We start from the raw sequence: 27,740 nt of genomic DNA on the forward strand, positions 1-27,740 counted from the left end.
GGTTGAGTGACTGGACAAGAAAATATATGCAACAAAATTTTGAATTGCAGTATGCCTTGAAATGCATTTCACATTTGTCGCTGAAAACTTGCAAAACTTATGTACAATATGAATTACGTGTTTAACTTAACGTTTCCATACAATGCCAGCTTACTGTATTTAAATGATTTTTCATACATTCACTCAAAGAATCCTTGCACCATCCTTTTTGTCACTGGTGTAAACAGAATTTTATTTCTTAGTTAAATCTGCACAGACAAGCAAAATTAATTATTGCATAATTTGGGTATTTGCATAGAATTGTCAAATCCCAAACCTTTTGCCATTGATTCCATTGTAAAGAGATGGCATATTAGCATAAACAAATATCACATACTTAGGATATTTTCACACAATTATGTCCAATTACGCAAGGCCAATTATGTCCAATTATACATTCAATATGCTAACAACCAGGTGCCATTGTATTTAGGAGAGTGTTTAATCTATGATTCATTCAGCACCGGAGAAAAGGGTGTCTAGTCATGAAATTCCTGATTTAATAAAGAACTTGACCCATGAGACACAGTCTCACTCTCAAACTTGCAGGCAATGTTCTTTGTACCGTACGTCACCAGTCCTAGTTTTTCTGATTTATGGTGCCCTCTCATGGTTTATAGGCACATTGCACAAACCACAAATACAGAAACCACCGCATCCATGACCACACGACTCTGGCATGCTGAGGTCTCCTCCTAAAACCAGGATTCTTCTGGAAGTAGTGTAGGTCAGCCAGTAGGAAGAAGTATCCATGGTAACAATAAAGTCATTACCACCCTAATGCACTACTTAACTGAAGGATCCTCTTATTCAGACAAATCTACTACTGGGTATTGTTACAAAATAAATAAAATAAAAAGGCATGCCTGAAAAAAGGCTACACAAACCACAATAGCATTATCCTTTGGAGAAAGATATAGGCATAGTACATGCTGTACCTGATTTATACCAATTGACACACACTGCCTATTTAAGGGACAGTTCACAGAGTTACACATAATTTAGTTAGTTACATATATTTTGAGTTTTAATGCATGCTTATGATCGAAGGCTTTGTATGTGCTGAAGGATATTGTAATTTCTGACAATGTGCCAGCTTTTCAATGACATTCGGTGGTTTTTGGGTATAAATAAAATACACTTCAGGTAGCTACAGAACAGCTTGTACCATCAATGTTACGTTTACAGAGCCTTCCCAACTCTCATTGAAAAATGTGAAGAATTTTTCAAAAATTGGTTCAAGATAGGGTGATGTTGCCTTGAGTCAAATCCCCACTAAAACTGTAGACAGTGCAGCCCTCTAGAAGCAGGACTGACTATCCCAGCAGGCAGTGAAGCCCTACAGGATGGATTGAGAATCCCAAAAGGCACCTCAGCACTATAAAATGTGCTGTGTATACCAGAAGATACTACGGCCCTCTAGGACCAGAATTTAATATCCTAACTGGCATTGCAGCTATCCAAGATCAGCATTGAACAGCCCCTGCAGACTACCTGGAGTTATCACTAGAAACTGTGAGTCCTTGTGTCCAGTGTACATAATTATGCAGCGATAGCTATAGCACTGTTTAGATCTACAAGAGGGTGTGTGATTTTATTTTTTAACAGTACAGCCATCAGGTCAATACATACATGCACTGTCAGCACTGAATATATGAGCTATATTAGATTATAATAAATATTCCTAAAGCTGCAGTTCTGCAGTGTTCATGGGTGCTGAAGAACTGGTACCAGAACTCAAAACAGCACACACCATAGCAAGCATTATACTGAATTAATGCAATTGTTTATTTTAGTTTGTTTCTCAATATGGTAAATGTGAAAATTCAATTACAGTTAGGTCACAGTCTTAACTTAATTCAATCAAATTTGAACATGTGTTGCAGAAAAAGACAAAAGAAATCCCCACAGCAGTTTCTCCCACTGCAAAATAGAAGAGAGCTGAACCGGCGATACAGAACAAACACAATACTGCCTCAAGCTTCAGAAAATAGGTCCTCCGGTGCAACTTAACTGAATCACTGCCATCATTAAGGAAACATCCCCACATTGCCAGAACAATTCAAATGCTAATAACGCTACAAAAATCAGGTTCAATAAAAGCAGCCAAAAAAAGTGAATGAATGTGAACCACTGTGCCATTCCTAAAATCCAAGTCACAAAATTGGCTGAAGAGAAGCAATCAGGGATACTGGCAAAAAACAAAAAACTTCTTTACAAAAATAGAGACATTAAATGGGCAGTGTAGAGGTAATTATAAGAGTAGACTGATTCGATGTAATTAGTCCATTCCCAATTACAATATTATGCAATTTATCATCTCTCACTGCAGACAATAGCACAGCAGGGAAAAATAACAGTCTTCTAGTCAGACTCTCATAACGGGCAAATTTTGTGCATGAGCCTTGGCAAGTAAAAAGCTTTTTATACTCAGTAGGGGACAGGGACAGAGTTGCTGTATAAAAACAATATTTTCCTTAAATTAAATATAATTTCAAAAAAAGAAGCCAAGAGAATTTATTCTCTAAGTATATCAACAAAACATACCTCCATCTTGAAGGATTTAAAATACATCTAGACTGCACTCCAATAACAAATCAAATGTCATTTCACAACAGAAATTTTAAATATACAGTACGTAGTAACATAATTTTGTCATACCTCTATCCCAGTTAATGTATTTTTTATTCAGACAGACTAAAAATGAAACCATAAACAAAGAATGCTTATACAGTACTTAATAAAACTGAAACACGAATAGTAAAGAAAATCTATTGAAAACCAAGTATATAAACAGCCCTTGCCCAGTAACCCTGTGATTTGGGCAAGTTTTGATTGTGTAAATGTAGATCATAGCTACACTGAAAACCATATACAATGCCCCCCAAACACTAACCTGAAGTCAGCTACATTGTGCCACATGGTGATACCTTCCTGAGAAAACAGAGTATTGTACAGTTTATGCTCACTAAAGCCTTTGGGTAGGGGCTTTTTTTTTTAAGAAAAAAAAAATACTCCTGCATATTCAACTGAGGAAATAATCAATAATTCAATATTGTAATTTCTCTGTCTGCAAACATCAGGCTGTGCTCAGTGAGAGTAAGTTCATGGGCCTTGCTGGAGAAGGCGCAGTCTGAGTTTGTCCATAAAACTGATGTACCACACAGATTTCTTGGCTTCATTCATAAACCTTGTCTGCTTCATTAGCTACACCGAATGCAAACTTCACTTTGTCTCTGAGGAAGCCACTGTCTTCCAGATTATGAACGTGTTTTTACTTTTTTTACCAAGCCCACAGCAAATCCCAAGGACATGTCCTCTAAGCATTCAGTCAGCTTCCATATACCAAGAGATTCACCTCTTCTGTGAAATTCGAGAACAATTCCATTTTTTCCTATAGTACCAAAGAGTGAACAGCACAACATTACTTTTTCCTCTGGAACCAGGAGTACTGAGATTGCAGCAGGAACACTGAGATCTGATCAGTCTCTCTAACCTTTTACTACCATAGAACCTTAATTGACCTATATTGGTCAATTAAGAACCTAAATCTATATTGGTAGCCGTGAACAATAACTTTAATCTTCTCCTAATTCTGTTGCCGTGTTCTACTGAGGTTAAAACCCTCTGGTTCTCCCAGCTTGGGCACAGGCAGGACTTTAATAAGTAGTCTTCGACCAAAACTTGAATGAGCCCCCACAGCGTCGCACCACACTGACACCGCGGGGTTCCGATGTGGGCCACACTCCGAAAATCAAACTGGAGTGGAGGAAGGAGAACACATACTATAGAAAGTTTTCATTCCTGAAGTTTCCGAAATGCAACCATGACTCACTCTCAATCCTATGCTGCGTTGCACGGCTACTACAGAGCCAGAGAGCTCAACAAAAACCCATCCAATTAGACTATTTATTTTTGGTTTCTACTCTGAGAAAAAGAAAATTCAAAAAAAGGAGAGAAATGAAAAAAAAAGACTGTGACAGAAAAATCACATCCCCACAGCCTGTCTGGTGACAAGCCAGGCATCTCTAGTGACTGCACATACTGTATAGGCGGTGTTAGTACATACAGACTGCATTCACAGCAGTGCTAAATCTGTGTGAGACGTCGTCAGTCGATGACTCAGCCTCCCGATCGTATTTGTCCTCATCGCTCTATTCATTCCTCCTCAATGCCACAGCAGGGAACAGGGAAATGTGCTCCATAGAAAGACTTGGCACATACCTGCATTTGGTCCCAGGTTCGATTCCCTGCTGGTAAATCATAGAGCTGCAGGAAACTCTTTTGTCAGAAATACTGCTGCTTGATTATGTGTAAATGTGAAATGATACTAGTGCTGGCATTACATGTTCAATGCGTGAAAACACACTAGCTTGTTATTACAGTGCATAACCTTGCAACTTTTTTACTCGCGTGTGTAAGTACGTGTGAAAACAACACTAGTATGTGTGTAAATGTGAGAATAATTGGGTGTGTAAATATATGTGTCATGGAAACAGGTTTAACATGCTACAGGGCTTGAGTGTGACACAGCAGCACAGACAACATGCTACAGAGCAGAGAGAGATGACAGGCAAAGATGAGTGAAATGTGAAATATATACATGACCTGAATGGACAGGATGTACAAATGTGTGCTAAGACTTCCAGTTGCTTTTGTGTTCACAATAAGTAATAGTTTCAGGTTTGTCAAAGAATAGAATGATCTGGAGACTAACCAGACTAACCTAGACTAACCACCACCACGCTGTATATTTCACTCTAAATCCCCCCCCCCTTTTTTCATGACACTTGTTACATGTTGCCCCATCCCAGCACTTTTTGGTAATTTGTATTTGTCCTAATACTGTAGCTTATTCTTCTGCCTAGTTGGCTTTGCAGAGGTTAGGTCTGAATAGTGTTCACTGTGTGAACTAAACTGTGTTCTTGGCTAGAATTAGCTGTACAAAATAAGTATTGTACCTTACTGAACCTGTGTTTAGCAGTTGTCTATGACCATGAAATGCACTTTTGTACATTACATTACATTACATCGCTTTGGATAAAAGCATCTGCCAAATAAATGTAATGTAAATGTAATGAGATACATCTCCTCATGTCTATAAACAGCATATTTACTAAGCCGTGTGGCACACAGAGCGCACACCTCAAGTCTAAAACCCCTGAACTGAGAGACATTTCCTGTCTGTAGACAAGTCTGTCCTGAAACACTCGTCTTTTAAAGCACTGCTGCATGGCTGCATCAATCAATGTAATCAATCAATAAATGAACCCTCACTCAGTTTAAATCTAACACTATCTCCACCGGCTTGAGTGACCTTAAATAGTATTTTCCAACCAACAGAGACGGTGGCCAGGCTGCCTGGCACAGACAATACAGTGAGAGTACTGAGAGTGAAATATGGAGCCTAGTAACACTGTAAACCCCTCTGTTTCACATCCCAAAACACCCTCCTAATCACAATGTCCTCTGGGCAAGACAAGGGAAACACAAACATAAAGTGTTTGAGAACCACTTCACTGGAGTAAGTGGTCATTTACTATTTATTTTTTAGGTACCACATGGTACCATCACAATTGCTGGATACCAGGTACAATAACAGATCTTGGGGCTGCCAGGGGACATTACCAAGTCAAAGCATACCGGCTCTTTACGCAATGCTATAGTACACATGCATAAAATGATCACAAGATAAATAACATACAGTCATCTGATCCGTCAAGGACAATCATTCCGTTTCCATAAATAAAACCTCCCTGGTGTGAATCACATTCAAATTCAAGGCACTCCTCAAACAGGTGCACAAATAGAAGAGCAAATGAATTAATTTACAGGCACATTTCTTAATCAGGCCTTTAAAAGTCCAACCATAATATCCTGATTAGAAACAGATTAAAAACAAGTATTACATAAACAATTTCTACCTGCAATTAAAATATCGTGCATGTTTTAGGGGTTACATTAATCTTGATACTGATGGGAAGCTGGTATGAGCCTTCAGGGATGTTTAAAAAGATGCTCCTCCTAAGCAGGCAGTTTAGTGCCTGGGCTGTGTGCGCTGCATTACAGCACACCCCCAGCAAGTAACAATAAGGAGCCATAAGCCACTTGTACTAATGCCTATAATGAGCCATCGCAGTTCATGCTGAGCTCGGGTCCCTGAAAGCCCTACTGAAGACAAACAAACAGCATATATAATGTTATCATTATTACATTATATAAGAATTATCCTCCCCATAATCCTCCACTGTTGAAACAGGAAGTGATAAGTCTCATAGATGATGACAGAAAATGAAAGGCATATTCAAGATTGCACTGATTTAACTGCAAGAAGACTCTGGGTGGATAAGTTCACCAGAGCAGAGCTGTTGTCACTCTCCAGACTGAATAACAGGAAATAAGCTTACATCAGTGCTGGGGGTCAGGTCCTTGTCTCTCAGGGCCGGGGAGGGCTCAGATGAAAGGGACACGCTGGTGCCAGCCTGGGGCATGGAGGGGCTCGGCCCCCCGTTGTTCAGCTGCTCTGCAGAGGGAGACGTGGGCACAGGCCAGCCAGGGACAGCATCTGAAACATACAACGCAGGGTCAGATTCAACACCGACAGTCACCTGCAGGGCCCCACAGGTCCAGTGAACAAACAGCTATCTAACCAAACGCCTGTTTAACATCCTGAATGCAGGTTACAGGTTTGAATAGAAAGCTGGTCACTGGCACTGTATGTTTAAGCAAGTTACATACAGTGCTGTGAAAAAGTATTTGCCCCATTCCAGATTTCCTCTATTATTGCATATTTGTGGTTTCAGATCTTTAGACAACATGTAATATCAGACAAAGGGAAACTGAGTAAACATAAAACAGATGATAAATGTTTTATTTAATTTATTTAATGGAAAAGGGTATCAAAAACCCACATCACCCATGTGAAAAAGTAATTGCCCCCTTAGTTAATCAATCAATTAATTAATTAATTAACGAATTAACCATTTAACTGATAATTAGATTGAGCTGATTGAACACAGCCAGGCAGCCAACCCTATTGAATATAAATCTCACTCACATTGAACCTTACCATCAGAGTGAAGTAGTCACTACAAAGTTTCTACAAGCACACTATGCCACAATCAAAGGATCCCAGAACAGACAAGAAAAAGGTTGCTGAAATATATAAGTCTGAAAAGGGTTACAAAGCCATTTCTAAGGCTCTGGGACTCCACTGAAACCACAGTGAGAGCCATTATCTCCGAATGAAGAGCACTTTGAACAGAGGTGCATCTTCCCAAGATTGGCCGGCCTGCCAAAATGACTCCAAGGGCACAGTGACAACTCATCCAGGAAGTCACAAAATATTCTAAAAGAACATTCAAATAACTGCAGGCCTCTCTAACCTCAGCTCAGGTCAGTGGGAGAATAGCAAGGCAAAATCCACCGCTAACCAAGAGAAGCATCAATGCTCATGTCACATTTGCAAGAAACATCTGGATAATCCCCTGGCCTTTTGGGATACAGTTCTGTGGACAGATGAGTCAAAAGTGGAACATTTTGATGACACAGTCCCCACTATGTATGGCTTAAAGCTAATACAGCATTTCATAGTAAGAACATGATATCAATAGTCAAACATGGTGGTGATAGTGTGGTTTATGATCCAAAACACAAAAGGAATGATCCAAACACAAAAGGAAGAATCTCAATGACCGAGAAGAAACTAAATAAAAGTTTTGGAGTGGCCTAGTCCTGACTTTAACCCAAAAGAGATGCACTCACACACTATAAATATATCCCATGAAAACAAGGGAAAATTAAAGTATGAAAAATGTCCTGCTAGTAAGTGTATAAAATGAAACTAAGTCTTACCCATTTGGGAAATTTTCTTGGGAACAGAAATGCAATATTCTTCACGTTAGACTCCAAACTTGAATCCAATTATACCAATTCAAGATACACTACACCTTCTCCCTGTATATGATGTTTTTGGTGAAGTTTCAGAAAAATCCACACTGTGAATCAGTGTGTCAGTGTGGGTGTGTGTACATGCGTGTGTGTGAATCTATGTGAATGAAGGTGACCTGAATCTTGTTAAAGTTAATTCACACAGCATGTCTCCCTCCGATAGGCAAGAACAGAGCCCACAATGCATCTTACTTTGACAGAATGCTTTAATAACACAGCTCTGGCTCACATCACTCCCACTGTCCAATGTCCTCCCTCCCCACCCAATGCCTAACAACACCCTTTTCATAAACTCAGGAAGTACAACCAGAATTATACAGGTTCGAATCACAGAGAGACATCATTTATGGCAAACTTGCCTTTCCTCAGTAAAGTTTGCAGCTCTCTAAATTAACAATATATATGTATGATAAATAGGTGTTCCTGTTGTCTGATATCACACACACATCAAACATTGTGGAGGGCTTTTTGATACAGTGGGCTGTAAACCTGCACAACATGCCATTAATTCATATGTGACAGAGGATGCTGCTGGTGGACAGTGTAATACAAGCCTTCATTTCAACAATTCAATTTATTTAGTTTTCACTTGCCTTTGAAAAGAATGGTACATACCAGGAATAAGTGAGAATAATCGAGAGTAAAGACGTGTGTTATCACCATCCTGCTACTGCAGACAAGAGCCAAGCTTGCATAGTTTGAAGCTGGAAGAAGCATACAGTCCACAGGTGGCCAATCTACCAGTGGGGGGCTCACAGTGCAATGAAACTCGGACCCCTAACAAACTGAACCCTCCAATACTTTGGCCAATTCATTCGGCAATTGTGTGACACCCTCTGGTGCCACCAGCCAGTGGTTATTTAACCAAATGCGGCACCTTCCCCTCTATTTAGTGTAATAATAAATATGTTGCAGGACTCACCAGAGACCAGGCTGCGCCCATGGGCGTGGCTGTGCTGCGTAACCTGCCCCACGTTCTGCTGTAGGATGTTGAGACATTCTCCCAAGCAGCTGAGGGTGGCGGCGGAGGTGGCTTTGAGCAGCAGCAGGTCCTGGTCCAGAGAGGACAGCGGCCCGCGGGTGGGCAGAGACTCTATGGAGTGGACCAGCGTCTTCTGCTGACCCTCAGCCTGTGATATGACCTGCGCGAACACAACAGGGTAGGGCCTGGGTCATTCACACTGGGCTATTTTTACACACACACATCATCACACACACTAACACCAGACAAACTACACTCACACGTAATCACTCAATCACAAAACATACTGTATACACAACATCATATACATTATCTTGCACCCAGCCATTAACCTACATAATTACCCATAATGCTCTCTCAAACATTATGCAATCAAAACATTCATTCAAATAATCACTCCCCCAACAAATAGATATCTACTCCCCCAACAAACAGATATCTAACTAACCACTTACAGAACCAAATAGTGTATTACACCCATAAATACTCAGACATACAAACACACCTTAACATTACATTGACACAAAAATCACTCACTCACAGACACATCTAGTGATCACAGAAAGGAACAGTGAGTTACTGCCTTGTCTCACCCACACCCTCGTGGCATTGTGGGTGTAACGACCTCATTCTCTATGAGAAAATCTTAGTAATCATATTTATAATAACACTACAGGGCTAATGCTGGTGAGGATTATAACTCAAACTCCATTAAGAGCAGGAAAAGCCAAAGAATCGGCTGCTCGACCAAAGTAAAATCATTGGTGCTAATTTAGCTTAATGTAGTTTAGCTTTGGATCAATCAAGGGTCAAAGTGGTGCACAAGCTTAAGGACTGAAGGACTGCGATCAAATCTGCTTTTATGGGTCCCTGTAGGAAACTCCAGCTGCTCAGGAGCTGAGGAAAAGACACATCCACTAAATCAGGCCATTAAGGATTAGGATGTAATGAATAGCCGGACACCTCCATATTGTACTGAAGCGCCGACGTGCCTCCCCTGAGGAAGAGGAATAAAACCAATACGGCTAAATTCTGCTAAAGAAGCACTACCAGCAGGCCCTCCTGAGAATCAGCACACGGCCAGCGAAGGCAGCATCCTTTCAGCACAGCCTTTTCACACCTGTCCACCAGCAGCACCCTCAAGTCTGAACTGCCACGAAATGAAGCGGAATTAAATAGTCTCATCTTCAGAATGTCAGTGAAATTCTGGCACCATCAAGAGGCTGAGATTTCTATGACCCCAGAGCTTTCCTGGCTGTCCAGGAGGAAATCAATTTCAATTCACACCTTTTATACACGCTATTTTACTTCAAGGCAAAAAGAAAGACTCCTTGCATGATCTCCTTACATTTCCAGCATCTAAATAGGTCTACAGCTGTGATGCACAGGTTCAGCACTGCATGACATATCCACTCTCTCAAGGAGGGGAGGTTAACCATCATGACACACACGTGTAATGCGCGCATGCACACACGCATGCACACAGAGCCATAATGGCCACTTGAAAAACGGCCAAAAGACTCACACTCAGTTCTTGAAGTATTTAATGTCAGGAATATAAATAATTATGAACTTTGCTTAATTTGATTTAATGCGAGGCTGTGGCAAAGTAGTGTAAAGATCTGCCTTTGTGAGAGAGATTTTATTCCCAGACATGACAGTGTCTTTATATGGTTAAGAAAGGCACCTAATATAAATTGCATGGCAAAAACATCCAGCTAAGTGCTGATAATGAGTAAAATTTCTGGCTCCGTAGGTCAGGACAATGAATCAGAGCACCAACTCAGACTATACAGAACAATAATAAACCAGCGGACTGACACAGACTGTACAGAGCGATATTTCAGCATCTGTGGGCCCGACTCTGACATCACTCCTTCTGCGACAGATATATCCCAAACACAAACAGAGCCCTGTATATATTTAAACATACCCATAAGGAACACACAGAAAAGTGCTTGTCTATTTATTTTTCTTTCATTTTTTTATTCTTTGGGGGGGCACTTCCTACCATGGTAATTGTCAAAATAAGTTCCCATATATAACTATGATAAAAGAAAGTTTGGAAAGAGAAGACTCTTTCACAGTGCTGAAACTCTGTGGCTCTGCTTTGTGACTCAGCCAGTGATGCAGACTCAGAGAAGCAAAGCAGGTCTCATAAGCCACCACAAAGAGAGCGTCTGAGGGCTTTGAGAAGACAAATCACTTCTGCTTAAAGGGACTGATAAAGCTCCCTGATAACCACATTTTCCCCTAGCACCACCTCCACCTGCTGTAATGTAACACTTCTGTTTGAAATGTTACATCTCCCACGTCATACTTACTCATCCAGGCTAAATAAAAATCTCAAATGAAGGTAATCGTGAAGCATTAGAATAACAGACGGGAGAGAGGAAGCTGTTGGGAAACCGTATCAGTCTGCCCTTTCTCCCGTGTGTGCTACATATTACACGCCACACAGTAAATGTATCCAGTTTCACCGGCTACAGGCAACTGTGAAATGACACTGTTCACAGGAGATTACTTCCTAACACAGACAGGCCAGCAATCTGAACTGGGCTATGGATTCAAATTCTGTGCGTTGGGCACAGCACTGCATCAACACTTTTAGGAAGAAACCACATGATGAATATTACCAGGCTTGAATATTGCTAATTAATATAAGTAACCGAAATGGCTAGAGCTGAAACTCATTTAATGTACAGTACACACCTGTGCTCGGGGTGAATATCAGTAATGTACACACCTGTGCTCATGGTCAATATCAGTAATATACACACCTGTGCTCAAGGTGATTACCAGTAATGTACACACCTGTGCTCAGGGTGAATACCAGTAATGTACACACCTGTGACAGCCCAGGATTCCAGGGACTAGATCATTATGGGATAGGGAAGACACATTTCCCCCTTTCAAAATGACAAAATTGACTCATTCATCATCATTGGTTCAGACATCATAAGGAGCTTGCTTAAAAACAGTCATCACTGATCAGATTTGGTGAAGCTACATTAGTGGGACCCCAATCAACCAGACAGACTAGTGTCTCAAACATATATTTCTGTCCCTCTCTCCCCCTCTTCGGTCTCTTACTTTTCCTTCTTCCCTACTCCTCCCTCTCTGGCCGTGTATGACCACTGCCCTTTGCCTTTATGCCAATCAGTCTCACAGGGATGCTAGGATACCCATGAGTGACACACAGGCTGTCTAATTTACATACACTTTACACACAGGCCCCTGCCGGCCAGACATTGGAACTCTCTCATTAGAAATGCTCCCCCTTCCTGCAGTACGTGTGCCCGTCATTGTTGCGGCTGACTTTCAAGAGGGTACAGCATCCGATGCATTATTCATTTTCATTATTTCTAAAGTTGAAGTTTTCTGATTCTCTATGGTTAAACCACGCTGACCACCAAAATCTATCTGCCTGATTCATTGATTTGGTTTGCCTGGTCAGAGCTGTCTGGGGATTTCTGTAATGAAAGTGACATTAGAGGTAAACATTCAAAGCACTGGCTCACTGAGAGGAGAGAGAGAGATGAGTAGTGAAAGGGTGAAATGAAGTCACAATTTCACAATTAAGAGGGCACAAGACACCATTGGAAAGGCCTTCCGATATGACCAACTATTCCAAATTTAATGAAAAGAATATATAATTGATATATAAATGAAGAGATAACATATTAGCTTTCATTCACAGGCTCGCACCCATATAGCAGAACTGTTCCAGATGTAACCCCTAGTGGGTGGTAATTGAAGGCGATTCCCAGTGTTAGGCTGGAGAGGCAATGAAGGTGTAAGATGCTTCACTGGTGTATGACCCTGTTGGCACAGAATGACACCTCTTCCATTTTATGCTGCTGAGGACTCAGCTAAGGTAACACAGGAAAGAGTGCTCATAGCAAAAACGTATTCTCTCCTTAAACTCTCACTCCAATTCCCTGTGGTCTTGCTTTTTCTTTCATTTTCACTCATTATTGCTCTGTCCCTCTCTCCCTGTCCCTCCCTCTCCCGCTCGTGCTCCAACACTCCATTCTCCGTTAGAGTAGGATGTAAGTCTGTCTTTCGGAAACTGACTTAGCTCTTTAGTGCAGCTGTACCCTGCACTGAAGAAATAGATATTGGCATGTTAAAAAAAAGAACTTTCTGCACTAGAGGAAGGGTTTCTTCTCGGGCTGTCGGAAGATCAAATATGCATCACAATCTTGATTTTCTGAAATTACATATTTTGACAGCCCTGATTTCTTCAAATGAAGAAACATAATTTATTAGATGAGTCACTGCCCCAAAGTTAGTTTCCACAGTACAGAAACAAGAGAGGTTTAATAAGCCGACTGAAACTACAGTGTGATACAAATCAGTAGACTGATTGCCCTCAGGTTCTGAAAAATATGGTGGACACAAAGAGAACTGCATATATTCACACATGAAATAGTACGAGTCATTTAAAAGTATAGCTCAGTATGATCTTTCGAAAAAGCTGCCAAGAAAATGTCATAGAGCCATTTCCATGTTTAAAAAATACAGTTGGATCTCACTTTCAAGAGGACTGCCAAATATCGCTGAACTGCGAAAGATACCCATGAAAGATGTGAAAGATGTGTTTGAGTGTGTGTGTGCATTATTTTTGCTCATTTAAAATACCAACACTTATCTCTGCCAGCCAGAAAGGGAAAGTGTCAGTTTCCAGGATTTGTGGAAAGAAAGGGTATTCAAGAGGCACTGGCAAAGCAGCTTTAACCCCTTTGCCCTAACCGAAATGGCAGCGGTTACAAAGGCAGCCCACTGCTTGGGCTGCATATATATGATAGAGCCATGGTGTTTCATCTTCTCTGAACATACTGAATGATGATTAACATCACCAGTTTGTCTCCACCATGTGACCTGCAGGGATCTAAACTTGTATTTCTATGGTTATCCTCAAGGGGCTTCTGATAGGCACTTCAACAACATAGTCAAGTAACTAATCATATGACCGAGTTTCTAATTAAGACATTTATAAATAAATAAAAAAAACAATTAGTTGATCTAATATGGGGAGAGTCAGGAAGGAAAGTGAACATGGATTGAAGTTTAAATGCTGTGAGAAGATTGTCTTTGAGGTAGTGGTCCTCACTCCTGGTCCTGGAGAGCCGCATGGTCCGTTGTCTTTCATTGTTACTCAGCACTTGAGTAGCGCAGCAAATGATCAGTTAAAGCAGCTGATTACAGTTAATTCAGGTCACCTGGTTTTTTAGGTTTGAATCAGTCACTGATTTTACAGGGGAAAAAAACTAGCAGGCTCTGTAGCTCTACAGGACCAGGATTTAGTATCACGGCAGTAAAAAGAAAAAAGGCATCACATAAAGCAGGCCCAGCACTAAGCCCAGCACTAAGACCCCTGATCCTATGTAAGGTCTTGATTGACCATGAATAGTTAATTAGTTGAATCATTAATGTATTTTTTTACTTAACCTTCCTGCACAAGTTGAATGTTGTATAACTGCTCTCATTTGGTCATTTCCCATAACTTCTAACAATATCTAACATGCCCCTGTACAACAATTAAAAATACTGTAGCATGTCCATGATAGTAAGTAATCAAACGATATTTAACACGCAAGTGACTCATATAAATCATTGGCTGCGCTTAATTAGTGGCAACTGCTTCATCAACTTAGATTACTGAGGTGACGCAAATGGGATGACTGTTTGAGAAGCGGTTTGACAAAGAGGCTATTGCGACCTCTAGCTGATGGAGGACTGAAGTGGCATGCAAGAAAAAAGGGGACACAAACTGGTGGCCCAACTGATGATGCATCCAGAAATTATAATTTATGAACATAAATTACTTCTTATTTCACAGATGAAGTTAAAGTCTTTGTATGGTACTGTGAGATGGAGATCTTTACACATGTAAGGTGTGTAATCCACTGAAAATCCTGGAATCTCACCTCGGATCCCTGGGTTTCACTTATAAAGATCATTTAACAGGATTTTGGCTTTCCATGCTCAGTGCTGTGAGGGGTAACCTATGCTGGCTCTGTAGAGAACAACTCAACCTCTGCACTGCCTCCACCTCACATGACCTGCTGTCCTATTTCATCTTCAATGCTGTCCCACTTTGATCTTCCGTTCTGTGACATCATCTCTGGTTACCTGTGTTGGCTCCATTTATACAGGCACTGATGGATCAAAGCCAGTACTCCCACCCATTTCACTGCACTGACAGGATAGAATGTGAAGACTGGTCCATGGCCAGCCCCCAGGTGGACCATTTTTTTAAAACCACTCCTCCATTGTGCCTTCACCCCCACCACTTCTCAACCTCCCTCCTGCTCAAGTCCTGATTCCTTCTTCCATGGGGCAAATATTCCTCATTCTACTCCAGTGGTTCTCAAACTCGGTCCTGGGGGACCCCTGTGTATGCTGGTTTTCATTCCAACCTCAACAGCAATCCCAGAATTTTAACAAGCTGTTAACTTTTCTTAATTAGGTGCTTTTCATGTTTTAGAGCTGGGGTCACCAGTCTTATCCAGAAAGGGTTCTACTGATTCTACTAATCAAGGTGCTTAGCAATGACTCTAGTGATTGATTAGTAGTATCAGGTGTGTGCACCCACACTGGCCCTTTCTGGAACTCCAGCTCTAAAACATGAAAAGCACCTCATTAAGAAAAATTAACAGTTTGTTAAAATTCTGGGATTGCTGTTGAGGTTGGAATGAAAACCAGCATACACAGGGGTCCCCCAGGACCGAGTTTGGGAACCACTGTTCTACTCCACTGAGTTACAAACACACAGAGTGAGAGTAATAAACCCAGCAGAGGAGGCCCACTCTAGCCACCCACACCACAACCCAATAACAATAACAAACCACTTCCAGAATTTAAAGAAATGCATATTTTAGGCATTTTTCTGTGATTGAAGAGATACAAGAAAAAGTATTTGACTTAATTTAGTTAACAACTGCACGGTAATTTTGGCATAGTTTTCTCAGCTTGAACCTTTAGAAAAAAGCATTCTTCTTTCCCAAATAACCATTAAATACTGAAAAACAAGCAAATCCTCATCAATTATTTTAAATATTGACCGATAGAACAATAAGTATATGGGGTATATTGCCTGAAAACAAGCTGGATCATCATTCAGGTACATTCCTCAGATATATACAACATATGAAAAAGCATACATTCCACATCATTTTATACAAATAATGCCACAGGTGAACACATGGTCAACTGGAAAAAAAACATAGTGTATGACTGCTGATGAAAGACTCAGTTATGAAGTCAAGGGCATCTCTTCCCAGAAGCCTTAAAGAACATGAAACTACTGTCTTATTTTCCCTGTGCCTGGACTGTGCTCTGGCATAATCCATTCTGATAAATTATTCAATCGAACACACACACACAAGATATTTAGAAACGCTGCAAAAAAAAATGTATGCATCAGCATTTTGACATGCTGTAGCACTCAATTTTAACAGTTTGGCTAGTTACATATTTAACTGCCTCTTCTCTCTCCATGTTCACACCTCAAACAAATTTTACATTTCCACAGTTTCACAAAAAACCAGTATGTCCAGAGCTAAAAGCATTCAGAATGGCAAATTTTAAGAAACTTCAAAGCAGTCAAATGAATGAAATCAATGAAAAGCCACAGTGTACTCGCAAATATCAAAACCTTGGATGAATGGCTTGATGAGTATTCAAGTGATGCAAAAATACTATGCATAAATACTAAAATGTACAATTGAATGTTGCCTATAATTTCATGTTAGTCTGAGTCATGCAAAGTGAATTCAGTATGTCCTTATGCTTTAAGCTAAAATCAAGATCCAGAAAATGTAACCCCATTGTGATAAGTACTGCCACAATAATATCCTCACAACAGTTTCCAGGCAACAAACTGACCTCATCATATCACCGCAATATTAATGTAAAATCATTCTAACTTCATGAAAACGTTTGCTGTGGGCTGGAATGTTGCATTAAGTGCTCCAACATTGTAGTCAGGTCTTTACAGAAAAACCACAATGTAGAACACAGCTAAAAGCTTTCCTTAGTTTCTAATGAACAAACGCAATGTGCGGCATAGCTAAAAGCTAAAATCGGTCTATAAAACAAATACAATGTAGCGTATACAGTAGCTAAAAGGTATTACCAGTCTTTACTGAACAAGCACACTGAAGCACACAGCTACAAGTTACAGTGAGCTACAGTCATAAAACACAATTCAGACAGTGCAAGCCACAATGAAAAGCCAGATGTGGACAGCAGGGTGAACAGCAGTACATTTGAGAGGCGCACCCTACCTCTTTGACTTCCAGCAGCCTCCCGGAGTACTGGTTCTTGGCACGGCGGGCGGCGGCAGGGGACTTGTGATGAGTGATGGTGACAATAGCGCTGGGTGCGCCGGTATGGGACGGGTGTCTCTGGGAGCCGGGGGAGGAGGAGGAGGTGGGCAGGGGGTGTGGGAGCAGGGAGAAGCTGCGGGTCCGACTGGAGGAGGCGCAGGAGGAACCCTGGAAGAGATGGCAGCAGCAGCAGGAGTGAGGAGAGGAGGAGGGGGAGCGGTCGACCTGTTCTCTTTCCCCGCCCGGAGCAGAACCGGAATGTTCCGCCACCCCTCTACTGCGTTCCGCTGTCATGCACAAGGGCATCTTCTGCCTCACAGGAACTGATCGACCCAGGGAGGGAGGGGGAGGGATAAGGGGGAGGGGCAGTGTGCCAGAGCTGCTGCACTAGGCTATAAAGTATGCCTCTCACATTTTTGTTCATAGACGCAATGAACTTTACACTATAAGCCTTGCCCATTAAAAATACCATCTCCAATATTCTGCAGCAGTGCCTGAAAATAACTAAAGCAGAAGTCCCTGAGAGACCTAACGTGGACCTCCAAAACTTCCGAGACTTCAGTGAGATTCAAAGCCTCAAACTCTACTGTAGCGATTCAATTCTTCTAAAATTCCTTTCAAATCTCCATCTACAATAGTCTCAATTAATTTCCTGTTCTAGAGTTTGCGACTTGTTCAGCCAGTCTGAATATAAATGTACTGTATATTTTAATCAAGGTGATATTTTTCCATTGTATCCTAAATTTTACACAGGTGTTTTAAAGTTTTCTTACTGCCTCACAGCTGAACTTCCTTCACCTTCAAAGGCTCTCAGTCATGCAGTGAGCTCATTTCAAACCCAAATCATTCTTAATACACCAGAGAAAAGGCGAGGAAAAGTATAAGAGAAACAAAAAGTGCTTAGATAACAGCCCATCTAACAGGCCTCAGACTGAAACATGAGAGCTGCAGCATAACATCCAGAACTGCGGCTCAAGGTGATGCCGGTCAGTTCTGCCTTCTGAAGCAACGCAATTTCATCCACTGTTCTCTCTCACTAAAAAGCTCCAATCGGCTTTATAAGGCTGACCCGTTGCCTAGTGAGCACCCAATATTTTACTAAATCAACAATGGCTCACAGAGCCAAAATAGCACAAGCAGAATGTTAAATAGTTGTGGGACAGCATAAGCAACATCACCAGGTGAATTCAGATAGAGCTGCGATAGGCAGGAAGCAGACTCGGTGATAAGGGGAAAGCAGGAGCTTGCTGATTTTAGATAAGAGGAAAGCCGTATCCCTCTATCACTCTCCCCAGGGTGATTAGCTGAGGCTAATCTGACCACTGGGCAGTTTCATCACTGTGACATGCTGTCCATAATAGCAGCCTTCCTTCTCCCTCAGATCCCGTATCAGCTGATCATAAATAAACACTGGAAGGAGGGGAGGAGAGGGGGTGACTGCTCACTGCTGCAGTCTGATGCGCTGATGCTGTAGATAACGCTTCACAGAACCCTCTTTTTTCATATTAAATCTTCCTGTGACCCGGACACATAAAACATGATATGCCACTGAAAATGTATTAGGATCCAGAAGAAATAAGAGCACACCTTGCACACCTTGCACACCTAATACCTCGTTGAATAGAGCAGAGCCTATATAGCTTTTGTCTAAAATCTAAGACATCATACACACGAGAGAAAGGGCCTTCACATTAAATCCAAAGGAGACAGCGGCAGTGAATTTTAAGGAGAGAACACTGTAGAAGCCCTGGCTCACGATTACAGCATTCAGTTATGCTGATAGAGCATCGAACATATGAACACACTCCAGCCTTTACAGACAGGCAACAGATTAAAGGGGCTGAATACAGGCAAAGAGCCAGAGGATTAGGACTGCCAATAAACAATGAGATTAACAGTCTGTATTCAATCTGCCACCCACACACTAGGGAGGAAGGTATGAAATCCAATTTCCCACAGCAAATTAGCATGGTACTTAAATGAAACCAGGGTGACCACTCTTTGGGGCAAATTCATGGTTCTATCGGTGAAGGGGAGCCTTAGAGGGGGGTGGGTTGGGGCGAGTGAGTGGGAGAGTCTGAGTGAGAAAACGACTGCACCAAAATGTAATATATTACATCATTCATTTGAGCTGTAGAGACTATTATGCAGGGGGAGTTAGCGGCTGTCTCCAACATTATTAATGTGTCCTGTTCATGTACTTTATCAATATATATTACCCACTTTGAAAATCAACACAAATTATCCAGCATTTATACAGACAGGTCATGAAGCTGTGCAAGAGCACAATAGAAAAGCCTCCCTGCTGGGAATGGAATCTGGAGCCTCCTGGTTATAAGTCCACTACTGTTCACAAAAACAAACTGTCAGATGGATAAGAGGAAAGGAAGTACAGCATAGAGGTCAAGGGTGAGCTGCAGCAGTCCAGCCAATGATTAACCAGGCAGATAGAAGGCCTAAACCTGCCAGAGTGTACAGTAAGAAAGACCTCCGAGAAGAACAGTGAATATCCTCAGCGTTTCCACCCTCCACTCCGTGTGAAAGCTCACACACACACACACACACACACAGATAATCAAATGACATCTCTGTGAGGACACTGTTTGTTTCCAAGGCAACAGCAATGATACCCAACATGTGCCAAGCTGTGCCCGCATCAGAGAATTTCTGGTCCTGTGCAAATTCCTTTCTTCTTCATGAGAAGGGCCATATCTGTCCTGTGTGGAAACAGCTTCTGCTTGTGCCTTTAAATCCCGCCAAATCTGTTGGGACCACAAGCTCCATTCACTCCCTGCCTCACGGGCTTACTCGAAATGAGGCATCACAAAGCTGATCCCATAAGTCTCTGCTCTTGCATCATGTAGCAGGCGAGTTCACATTTGGGCCACCTGGAGTAGGAAGAGGGTGCAGATTTGAGTGAGATACAGTACATGTGGTTTTTTGGGAATATGCCTCCAGATGGTGATCTCCGTAAGTGACAGCATTTGCTCCTCCACCTACCCCAAGTTCACACGCCAGCAGTATGAGTTCAGGAGAGGCGACTGGACATCACAGGACTGTATTTATGCCTTTGCCCTATATAATCTCAGTAGCTCCCTAGAGTCATATGCTCCACTTTGTTATTTAAGTAGGATACTGTAAAACTTGGGCTTAAAATGCAAGGAAGCCACATTATTTGGAGACTGGCATCTACTGGTGTTTCTCACCAAAGTGGGTAGGCTGCACCTCATTATAAAATTACCGGCATTGAAATTGCCTGTATGTATTTTTTCCATAGTCAAGAAAAACTACATTTGAAACTGGATTATTAATATGATAAAAGCCAACATATCACTACCCTATCAAACAAAAACATATTAGTCATGTTCAATACCCAAATCATTCAAAGCATTCACAAAGCTGAGCAAGGTGCAAGGTCAACTTTGATGTGCTGTTTTCTCTGACAGCCTGTGTTCCAGCAGCTCATGGTATGGCCACTACAACAGAAACTGGTTTTTAAGAAATATTGGCATGCGATAGATAGCTGTCATTCAGATTCCCACACACCCTTAAGACACTAGCCAATGAACTGTAACCTCCCAGATGGCTGAGCCCTTAGGAAATACACATTCACACATGCTCACTGATTCACTCACTCACTCAGACACTGGCACACATTAACTGTAAGGATTCTGAAGTATGTACAGGTACACGTCAGACCCCTCTGCTTTCTAAAAACACAACACTCCACATACACATCAAAGTAACACCATAGCTAGGTTAGCACATGACTGCAGTGAGAATCCAGGGCAAAGTTTCAGTACAACAGCACTGAAGGGCGAACTGTACTTGATTTTATTTGCTGTCTGTGTGTGTTAGAAAAAAAACCACTTAAATAGCAGGCTCACTGCATGATTGACATTCACCGTTAAGTGGAGTAGAGTGATATGATCTGCGTTCATCTTCAAAAGCCTGTCAGAGGAGAGAGGCCATCCAAGGACAAGTGCCTGTCTGAGATGTGAGCAAAGCCAATGAGTGAAAATGCAAATAAGACACCAGGGCACCTGAACATGAAGCAATGGTGAAGCCAACACAGAACAACAAAGCCCCCTGGGAAATATTAACTTCTACAGGGAAATTGACAACAACAAAAAGATCCTGTCAAACCAAAAAAAGGATACCAGAAACCCCCAATATAGTGTAAACACTTTCCAGTAAGAGCTGAACTATCTACAGGAGGGCACAAACAATCCACATCAGACAGTAGGGCCCCCTGTAGGCCTGAATGCACAGTCAGTTTCCTGGGGTCAGATGGTCTACCAGATGCCAGAGACCATGGAGGCCAGATAAAGTTGTTTCATACCACTAGCACATAGTGTTTATTTAAAACAGTATTCCTGTATGGTGACCATTGGCACAAAGGACATGCAACCACGATCACTAGAGTCATAGCAGGAGATGAGAGAGAAACGCAAAGAGAGAGAGAGGCACTGATAGAAGACAGAGGAATGGAAACAACAGAGAACTGAGCAGAAACTCAGGGTGGATCTCATGAGCCGTCATCAGGAGGAATTGAATGGCACTTTTCTGCTGGAGTGCAATATCCTATTAGAACCTCCTGGGATCAAAGAAGAGGCTAGAAATAGGGGATTACACCTACATTAGCTACAAGCCTGTCAGACACATTCCCTCATCTCACAATGGTTAGGCATGGTTATACTTCATTAATGAATGACATTATGAATGCAGCATGTCATGAGACTTGTGTGTCACAAACACTCCCCTTTCCCGCCTCTCTCCTTGATGCTCTAAAATAAACTACAGCTGAATCAGCACAACGCAAGCACCAAAGCAGAGAGTGGTTTGGCACTGTGATGTGTCAGACCAGGCATGCTCAGAAAGACTTCTGTAACCAACCCTCCTCCTAGGTTTCTGCCAGAACCTGGTCACCCAGGTGCACATATGCAATCGATTTTGGTTACCATAAATTTTTTTGTTTGGGTTTCTCTCTCTCAGCTCACTCAACAGTCATATCACTGAAGACCATCTTCCAAAGCAGCACTGGTGATCCACTCAATAAAAATATTGGAAGGGGCAAGTGAGTAAATTGTGTCCTTGGTTTTGGCCTCACATATGTTTGATAAAGCTAACCCAACCAATTTATTTTGAATCTTTAAGCTGTAAAGCACACAGTATCTGATGAAAGTTCAGAACCGAAACACATGCAAAATTTCAGATAGTTCCAGATTTCCAAAAGCAGACAAAGAGACACTGATGTCTTACTGGTTGATTTTGATATCAGCTTTGACTTCTTCAACTAATTCTGGGATTTCCAGATCACAACTGAAAAGACTGAAAGATTTGGTCTTTCATCCTCCCTCTCACATCAGTAAAGAAGAGCTAAGAACCGCACCCCTATCCCCAGGTATACGTATTGGGTGAGATATGAGAGAGAGGCAAAGTGTTATTGTAGTTAACAGAAAATATCAGTCGTCACGGCAACAGTATACCTTCGCACTGCTGTCTGAGTGGCGCCGGACACAGGCCTGGAGTTGGCTCATCCAGTACTGCTGCTCCCTGGCATCCGCTGCTGCAAAGAAACCAACACACAGCAGAATGTCATGACACTGTCAGCAGGAAGTCACCATAATCCCATAAACAGGAAATCAAACAAAAATATTATGGTAACTGACGGAGTCTTAATACATGCATTTCCCTAAGCCCACCCCCAGATTTGCTTGGTATTTCTGAGGTGACCATGTTGGAATATAAACCCGCCACTATGACCCTATAGGGTTTATGGGACCATATGACCTTTCAGAGTCAATGGCCCTTTTCACACAAGCAGTCTTACCTGGCAATGTTTCAGAACTTTAACCTTTAGGGGTCATGTGTGAATGAGAGTTAGTATTCCGGGAAAAGTTGCCCTGGCAATTTGCCAACTCAAGACCAAGGGACATTTCTGGAAATGTTCAGTTTAAAAATTTGTTTGAACAAAGTCATAACATTACCACATCAAGCATGAAAAATTCATATTTTTTCACTAAAACATCTAGCAAGCTGTTGTTTCTAACTAGCTGCTGCAAAAAATAATAAAAGGCACATGTAGGTCAACGACAAATAAATTATAGCCTACCTTACTAACTAGCAATGAAGTACACACTATCACTGTCACACATCCATGTCACAATGTTATAAAAAGTCTCTAAAGGTCTGCAAGTGTGCTTGCACATTACAATGTAGCAGGATGCTAGCTGTTATGAATCTTTTGTCTTCATTAGCAGGTATTTAGCAAACATCACCATGTAAACCAGAGTGAACAAAATTGCACCTCTCCGCGCTTGTTCAGACAACAATTATCCTACAGGCACTGTCATGTGTGCATACTGCCAACCTGGTAAAATGGAAGTTAATCCCGAGGTGTGAGATGAAAATAAGCCGCCAAATTGCAGGAAGTTAACATGCCAATGGTCAGTGTTCTATGTGTGAGAGTGGCTAATAAGATTACAGAGCCAGACTGAACCCACTGTTATCGGCAAACAAACACTGGATAGTGTGACTCACTTTATCTGCATTTTATTAGTGTAGACCGCTTACTAGTTTCTGGCAGCTGTGCTGAGACAAGTAGACTGGAGATTAGTCATACATGATATAAGTACTGCATACAAGTACTGTATACATCATGTACTTATATTTAGTATAGAATAGTAAATATATGCATGTGTAGTGTATATACTCACTTTATTAGGTACACCTGTTCAACTGCTCGTTAACGCAAATATCTAATCAGCCAATCACGTGGCAGCAACTCAATGCATTTAGGCATGTAGACATGGTCAAGTCGGTCTGCTGAAGTTCAAACCAAGCATTAGAATGGGGAAGAAAGGTGATTTACGTGAGTTTGAACGTGGCATGGTTGTTGGTGCCAGACGGGCTGGTTTGAGTATTTCAGAAACTGCTGATCTACTGGGATTTTTACGCACAACCATCTCTATGGTTTACAGAGAATGGTCAGAAAAAGAGAAAATATCCAGCGAGCTGCAGTTCTCTGGGTGAAAATGCCTTGTTGATGGCAGAGGTCAGAGGTGAATGGCCAGACTGGTTCGAGCTGATAGAAAGGCAACAGTAACTCAAATAACCACTCGTATAACCGAGGTATGCAGAAGAGCATCTCTGAACGCACTACATGTTGAACCTTGAAGCAGATGGGCTACAGCAGCAGAAGACCATCACGGTACTAGCAAGGTGTACCTAATAAAGTGTCCGGTGAGTATATATATATATATATATATATATACATATATCCTGGTGTTTTGAATACTAACTGGCTGTTTCTACACATTTGCACTGGGCCCCTCAGAATCCACCTATGTGGAAAAACAGGAAAAGAGAAAATGAAAAAGCTTCCATTAGCATGAGGTGGCAGCGGGGGGGAGGCAGTGAGGGTTGAGAAAATGGCTATCAAAGAAAATGACTGCAAAAATAAACCCCCTCCAATATGAGGCACATCCACCTCACCTACCAGATCTGACCCTGGAGACAGGAATTGAGAAGCATCAAAGTGCTTGAGACAGCCAATCAGACAAGAGCAACAGGTGACCCCTGATGACAAGAGCATGTGGAGAAAGCAAGCCTTCTGTCAGATTTTTTCCCTTTTTTCCTACATTCTGAGATTGGTTTATTCTTAAACTATTTTATTTGCAGATAAGACTTCAGAGAAATCTGAGTCTGAAGGTTTGGACTTGTAATAGATATGTCAATGGAGACATGTCATAAAATGCAGCGCAGAATTTAACAATAAGCATGAAAATGATTTTTAAATTCATGGATGTAAGAGAAGGCAGAATTATAATGCATTTCAAATAATTTCCTTTTCTCAGTTTGTATTTAAAACTGATAAAAGTTTGAAATGCTTTATAACTGCCTTCTCTTATAACCTAGCTAGATATTAAGGCTGTTCATTTTCTCCTTTTTCATCAGAGCTGCTGTACTGGGAAGCATTTATTGCTAAACCTTGAACTTTTCAAAAAAAAGGGATGAAGAGCTGTTTCCATGACAACCCCACCAGGCGAGAACTTAAAATGAGGACAGCAACTTCTTACTATTGTTTCACATGTGATTACCTCTCTGAATTGTAGAGAAGTGTACAGAGGCTGATTCCAAAGAGCCTCTTAGAGGAGTGCACAGTGACTGGAACTTGCCATAGCCACTGGCTCACCGGTTAACACAAAACATTCCCAGAACACCGTAAACAAGGCCCGTCAAAGTCACACTTAAACATTCTAGGGCACGTTGTGTGCAAACATATTGGCAACACACCCTGATAAATATCAAAGTGGATACATGTCAAATACATTTTAGGAATGTTCCAAGTTTTTACATGACAGATTCTAAAAACATTTCTAATCATACTGATACATACATTTATTACAATGTAATAAAATGAACACAAATGACTACCCACAATTCAAGTTTATTTTTATCCTGAATAACAAACTGAATAGCATTCTAAGGCCATTCCTGCATTTTTCCTTGAGGCTTAAAGTTAAAGTTCATGGGACATCCAGAAAACTGGTCAAATGTATGTTGTGGGAACATTTACCCAAATGTTCACAATTCTCTGGGAATGACCAAAATTATTAGCAGGGTAAGGCTAGTGAGTTAAGATTTGAGAATCTGTTACCAGCTTAACACATGACTTGCAGCATCCTCCCAAGTTTTAGAGGGATTATTTGTGTATCCTCCTCAGGGACTGACCTGTCAGTTCTCAACTGCTTTCATGCCCTTTACACGCTGCCAGCAACATCTGAACTGTGACACCACAGTCATAAAATGCCCTTACCACAGCGACCTGACCGTCCCCACCACCATCACAGTGGGGCAGACGAGAGACAGAGCTAGATACCAGCAGAGGAAAAGAAAACTGAATTTCAGCAAGAGCAAACTGCAGAAACAAGGAGTACGAGAGGTAGAAGGCATGTAAAGAAGATTGGGGGGAGGCGTGGGCAGCTCTGTGGCACAGGGGGGCAGTTTGGGGCAGGGAGATGAAGGGAAGGCAGGGACACAGCAGTGCTGTGTTCTGTGTGGGAAGAACAGAACATCTCCTACCCCGCAGCTTGTAGAGATCTCCATTGGCTGAGTACACAGTGAACATATGGGGTGCCTCGTCGCACTGGGCAACCGACGCTCCAATTAGGGGCAGAGACCCCCGGGGCTTCTGACCCCTACAGGGCTCACTGACGAAGTACTGCAGCTGCCCCACCTCTGGGTCCAGAACAAAATACCTGCAGTGAGGAAGAGAGGGAGGGAGAAGAAGAGAGGGAGAGAGAAGAAGAGATGGAGAGAGAAGTCAGTTCTTCAGTCTATGAGGACGAAGTAAAAGCTCATCTAGCCGTGGCACCAGGCTGCAGTGAAGAGTGCAATTATTAACTGGGAGTTCAATGTCAGTCACTGTCACACATTCAGAGCCCAGGGTATTTTTTCATTTTTTAATGCTTTTTTCCCCACTTTGTATTTATCAGCATTCCTTGCCACAAACCTCAACTATCGATTTGGGAGATTGCAGACAAGCATGTGCTTTTGTCCAAAGTTTGTGATGTGTGTCATCACTTCTTATCACACAGCCAGCAAGCTGCCACCCCTTACAGTGTGCTTGTGCTTATATATGTGTGTGTGTGTGTGTGTGTACGAGTGTGGGCATTTGTGTGCATGTGTGTATATGTGTGTGTGTGTGCTGGTTTGTGAATACAGAACAATTCTGTGACACACCTATGATATTCTTGTGACGGCCTATCACAACAATTTAGAATTTTTATAGAATACCTCTGCTTGTAAAATAGTTCATCTCTGTTTCAGGTATTGCTCAGAATGTAGAAGAAAGTCCATCTCTTCCAACTTGCACCTTCTCTCTCTCCTTGTTTCAGACTCTCACCTCATGTCCCGCCTTCTCTACTCTCACTATCTGCCATCACCCCCAACACCCCCCCCCCTTCACTATCGGCTACATATTCTAATGGCTTAAACATGCCTACAGAATTGCAAGCATTGCAAGCTCTAAAATATATGGATAGAACCAACCCACTGAAAACACCGCAATGCATTCACAGAAACCCATTTTGACTAATCTCTACACAATGATACCTGGTGAATTACAGTTCACAGAATGAGCTGTATATAAAGTGGTGTACAGGAATCCCACCCACTCCCAGGCCAAGTTGGCATCTCTTTCGCAGAAGTGGCAGGTCTGCCCTGGCCTATTGCTGTGCCCACGCACTTGTATCCTGAACAGCCCAGGTGTCCATACAACCACAAGATGTCAGCTCTGCATGGCGACAGGACACACACACAGATCAGAATAGCAAAACAGCCAAAACACACAGGAGTGCAAACACACTGTATCAATACACATGCACGTACACACACCCTTATGGAGCTCTTAAAGAAAAAAAACGTAA

At 41.8% G+C, this 27,740-nt stretch overlaps 1 protein-coding gene across 2 annotated transcripts in view; it reads right to left on the reverse strand.

Annotated features, from left to right (window-relative positions):
• osbpl10b (oxysterol binding protein-like 10b) overlaps nucleotides 1-27,740 on the reverse strand; it is a 69,644-nt gene that overhangs the window by 28,347 nt on the left and 13,557 nt on the right. For both annotated transcript variants that reach the window (XM_035389419.1, XM_035389410.1), the window contains 5 exons: nucleotides 26,395-26,570; nucleotides 22,797-22,876; nucleotides 17,266-17,475; nucleotides 8,912-9,131; nucleotides 6,447-6,604 (listed from right to left, as the gene is read on the reverse strand). In XM_035389419.1, coding sequence (XP_035245310.1) covers nucleotides 6,447-6,604; nucleotides 8,912-9,131; nucleotides 17,266-17,475; nucleotides 22,797-22,876; nucleotides 26,395-26,570 — 844 coding nt within the window. The remainder of the gene's footprint in view (nucleotides 1-6,446; nucleotides 6,605-8,911; nucleotides 9,132-17,265; nucleotides 17,476-22,796; nucleotides 22,877-26,394; nucleotides 26,571-27,740) is intronic.

The sequence above is a fragment of the Anguilla anguilla genome, chromosome 1, assembly GCF_013347855.1.
Source record: "Anguilla anguilla isolate fAngAng1 chromosome 1, fAngAng1.pri, whole genome shotgun sequence".
NCBI lineage: Eukaryota > Metazoa > Chordata > Actinopteri > Anguilliformes > Anguillidae > Anguilla > Anguilla anguilla.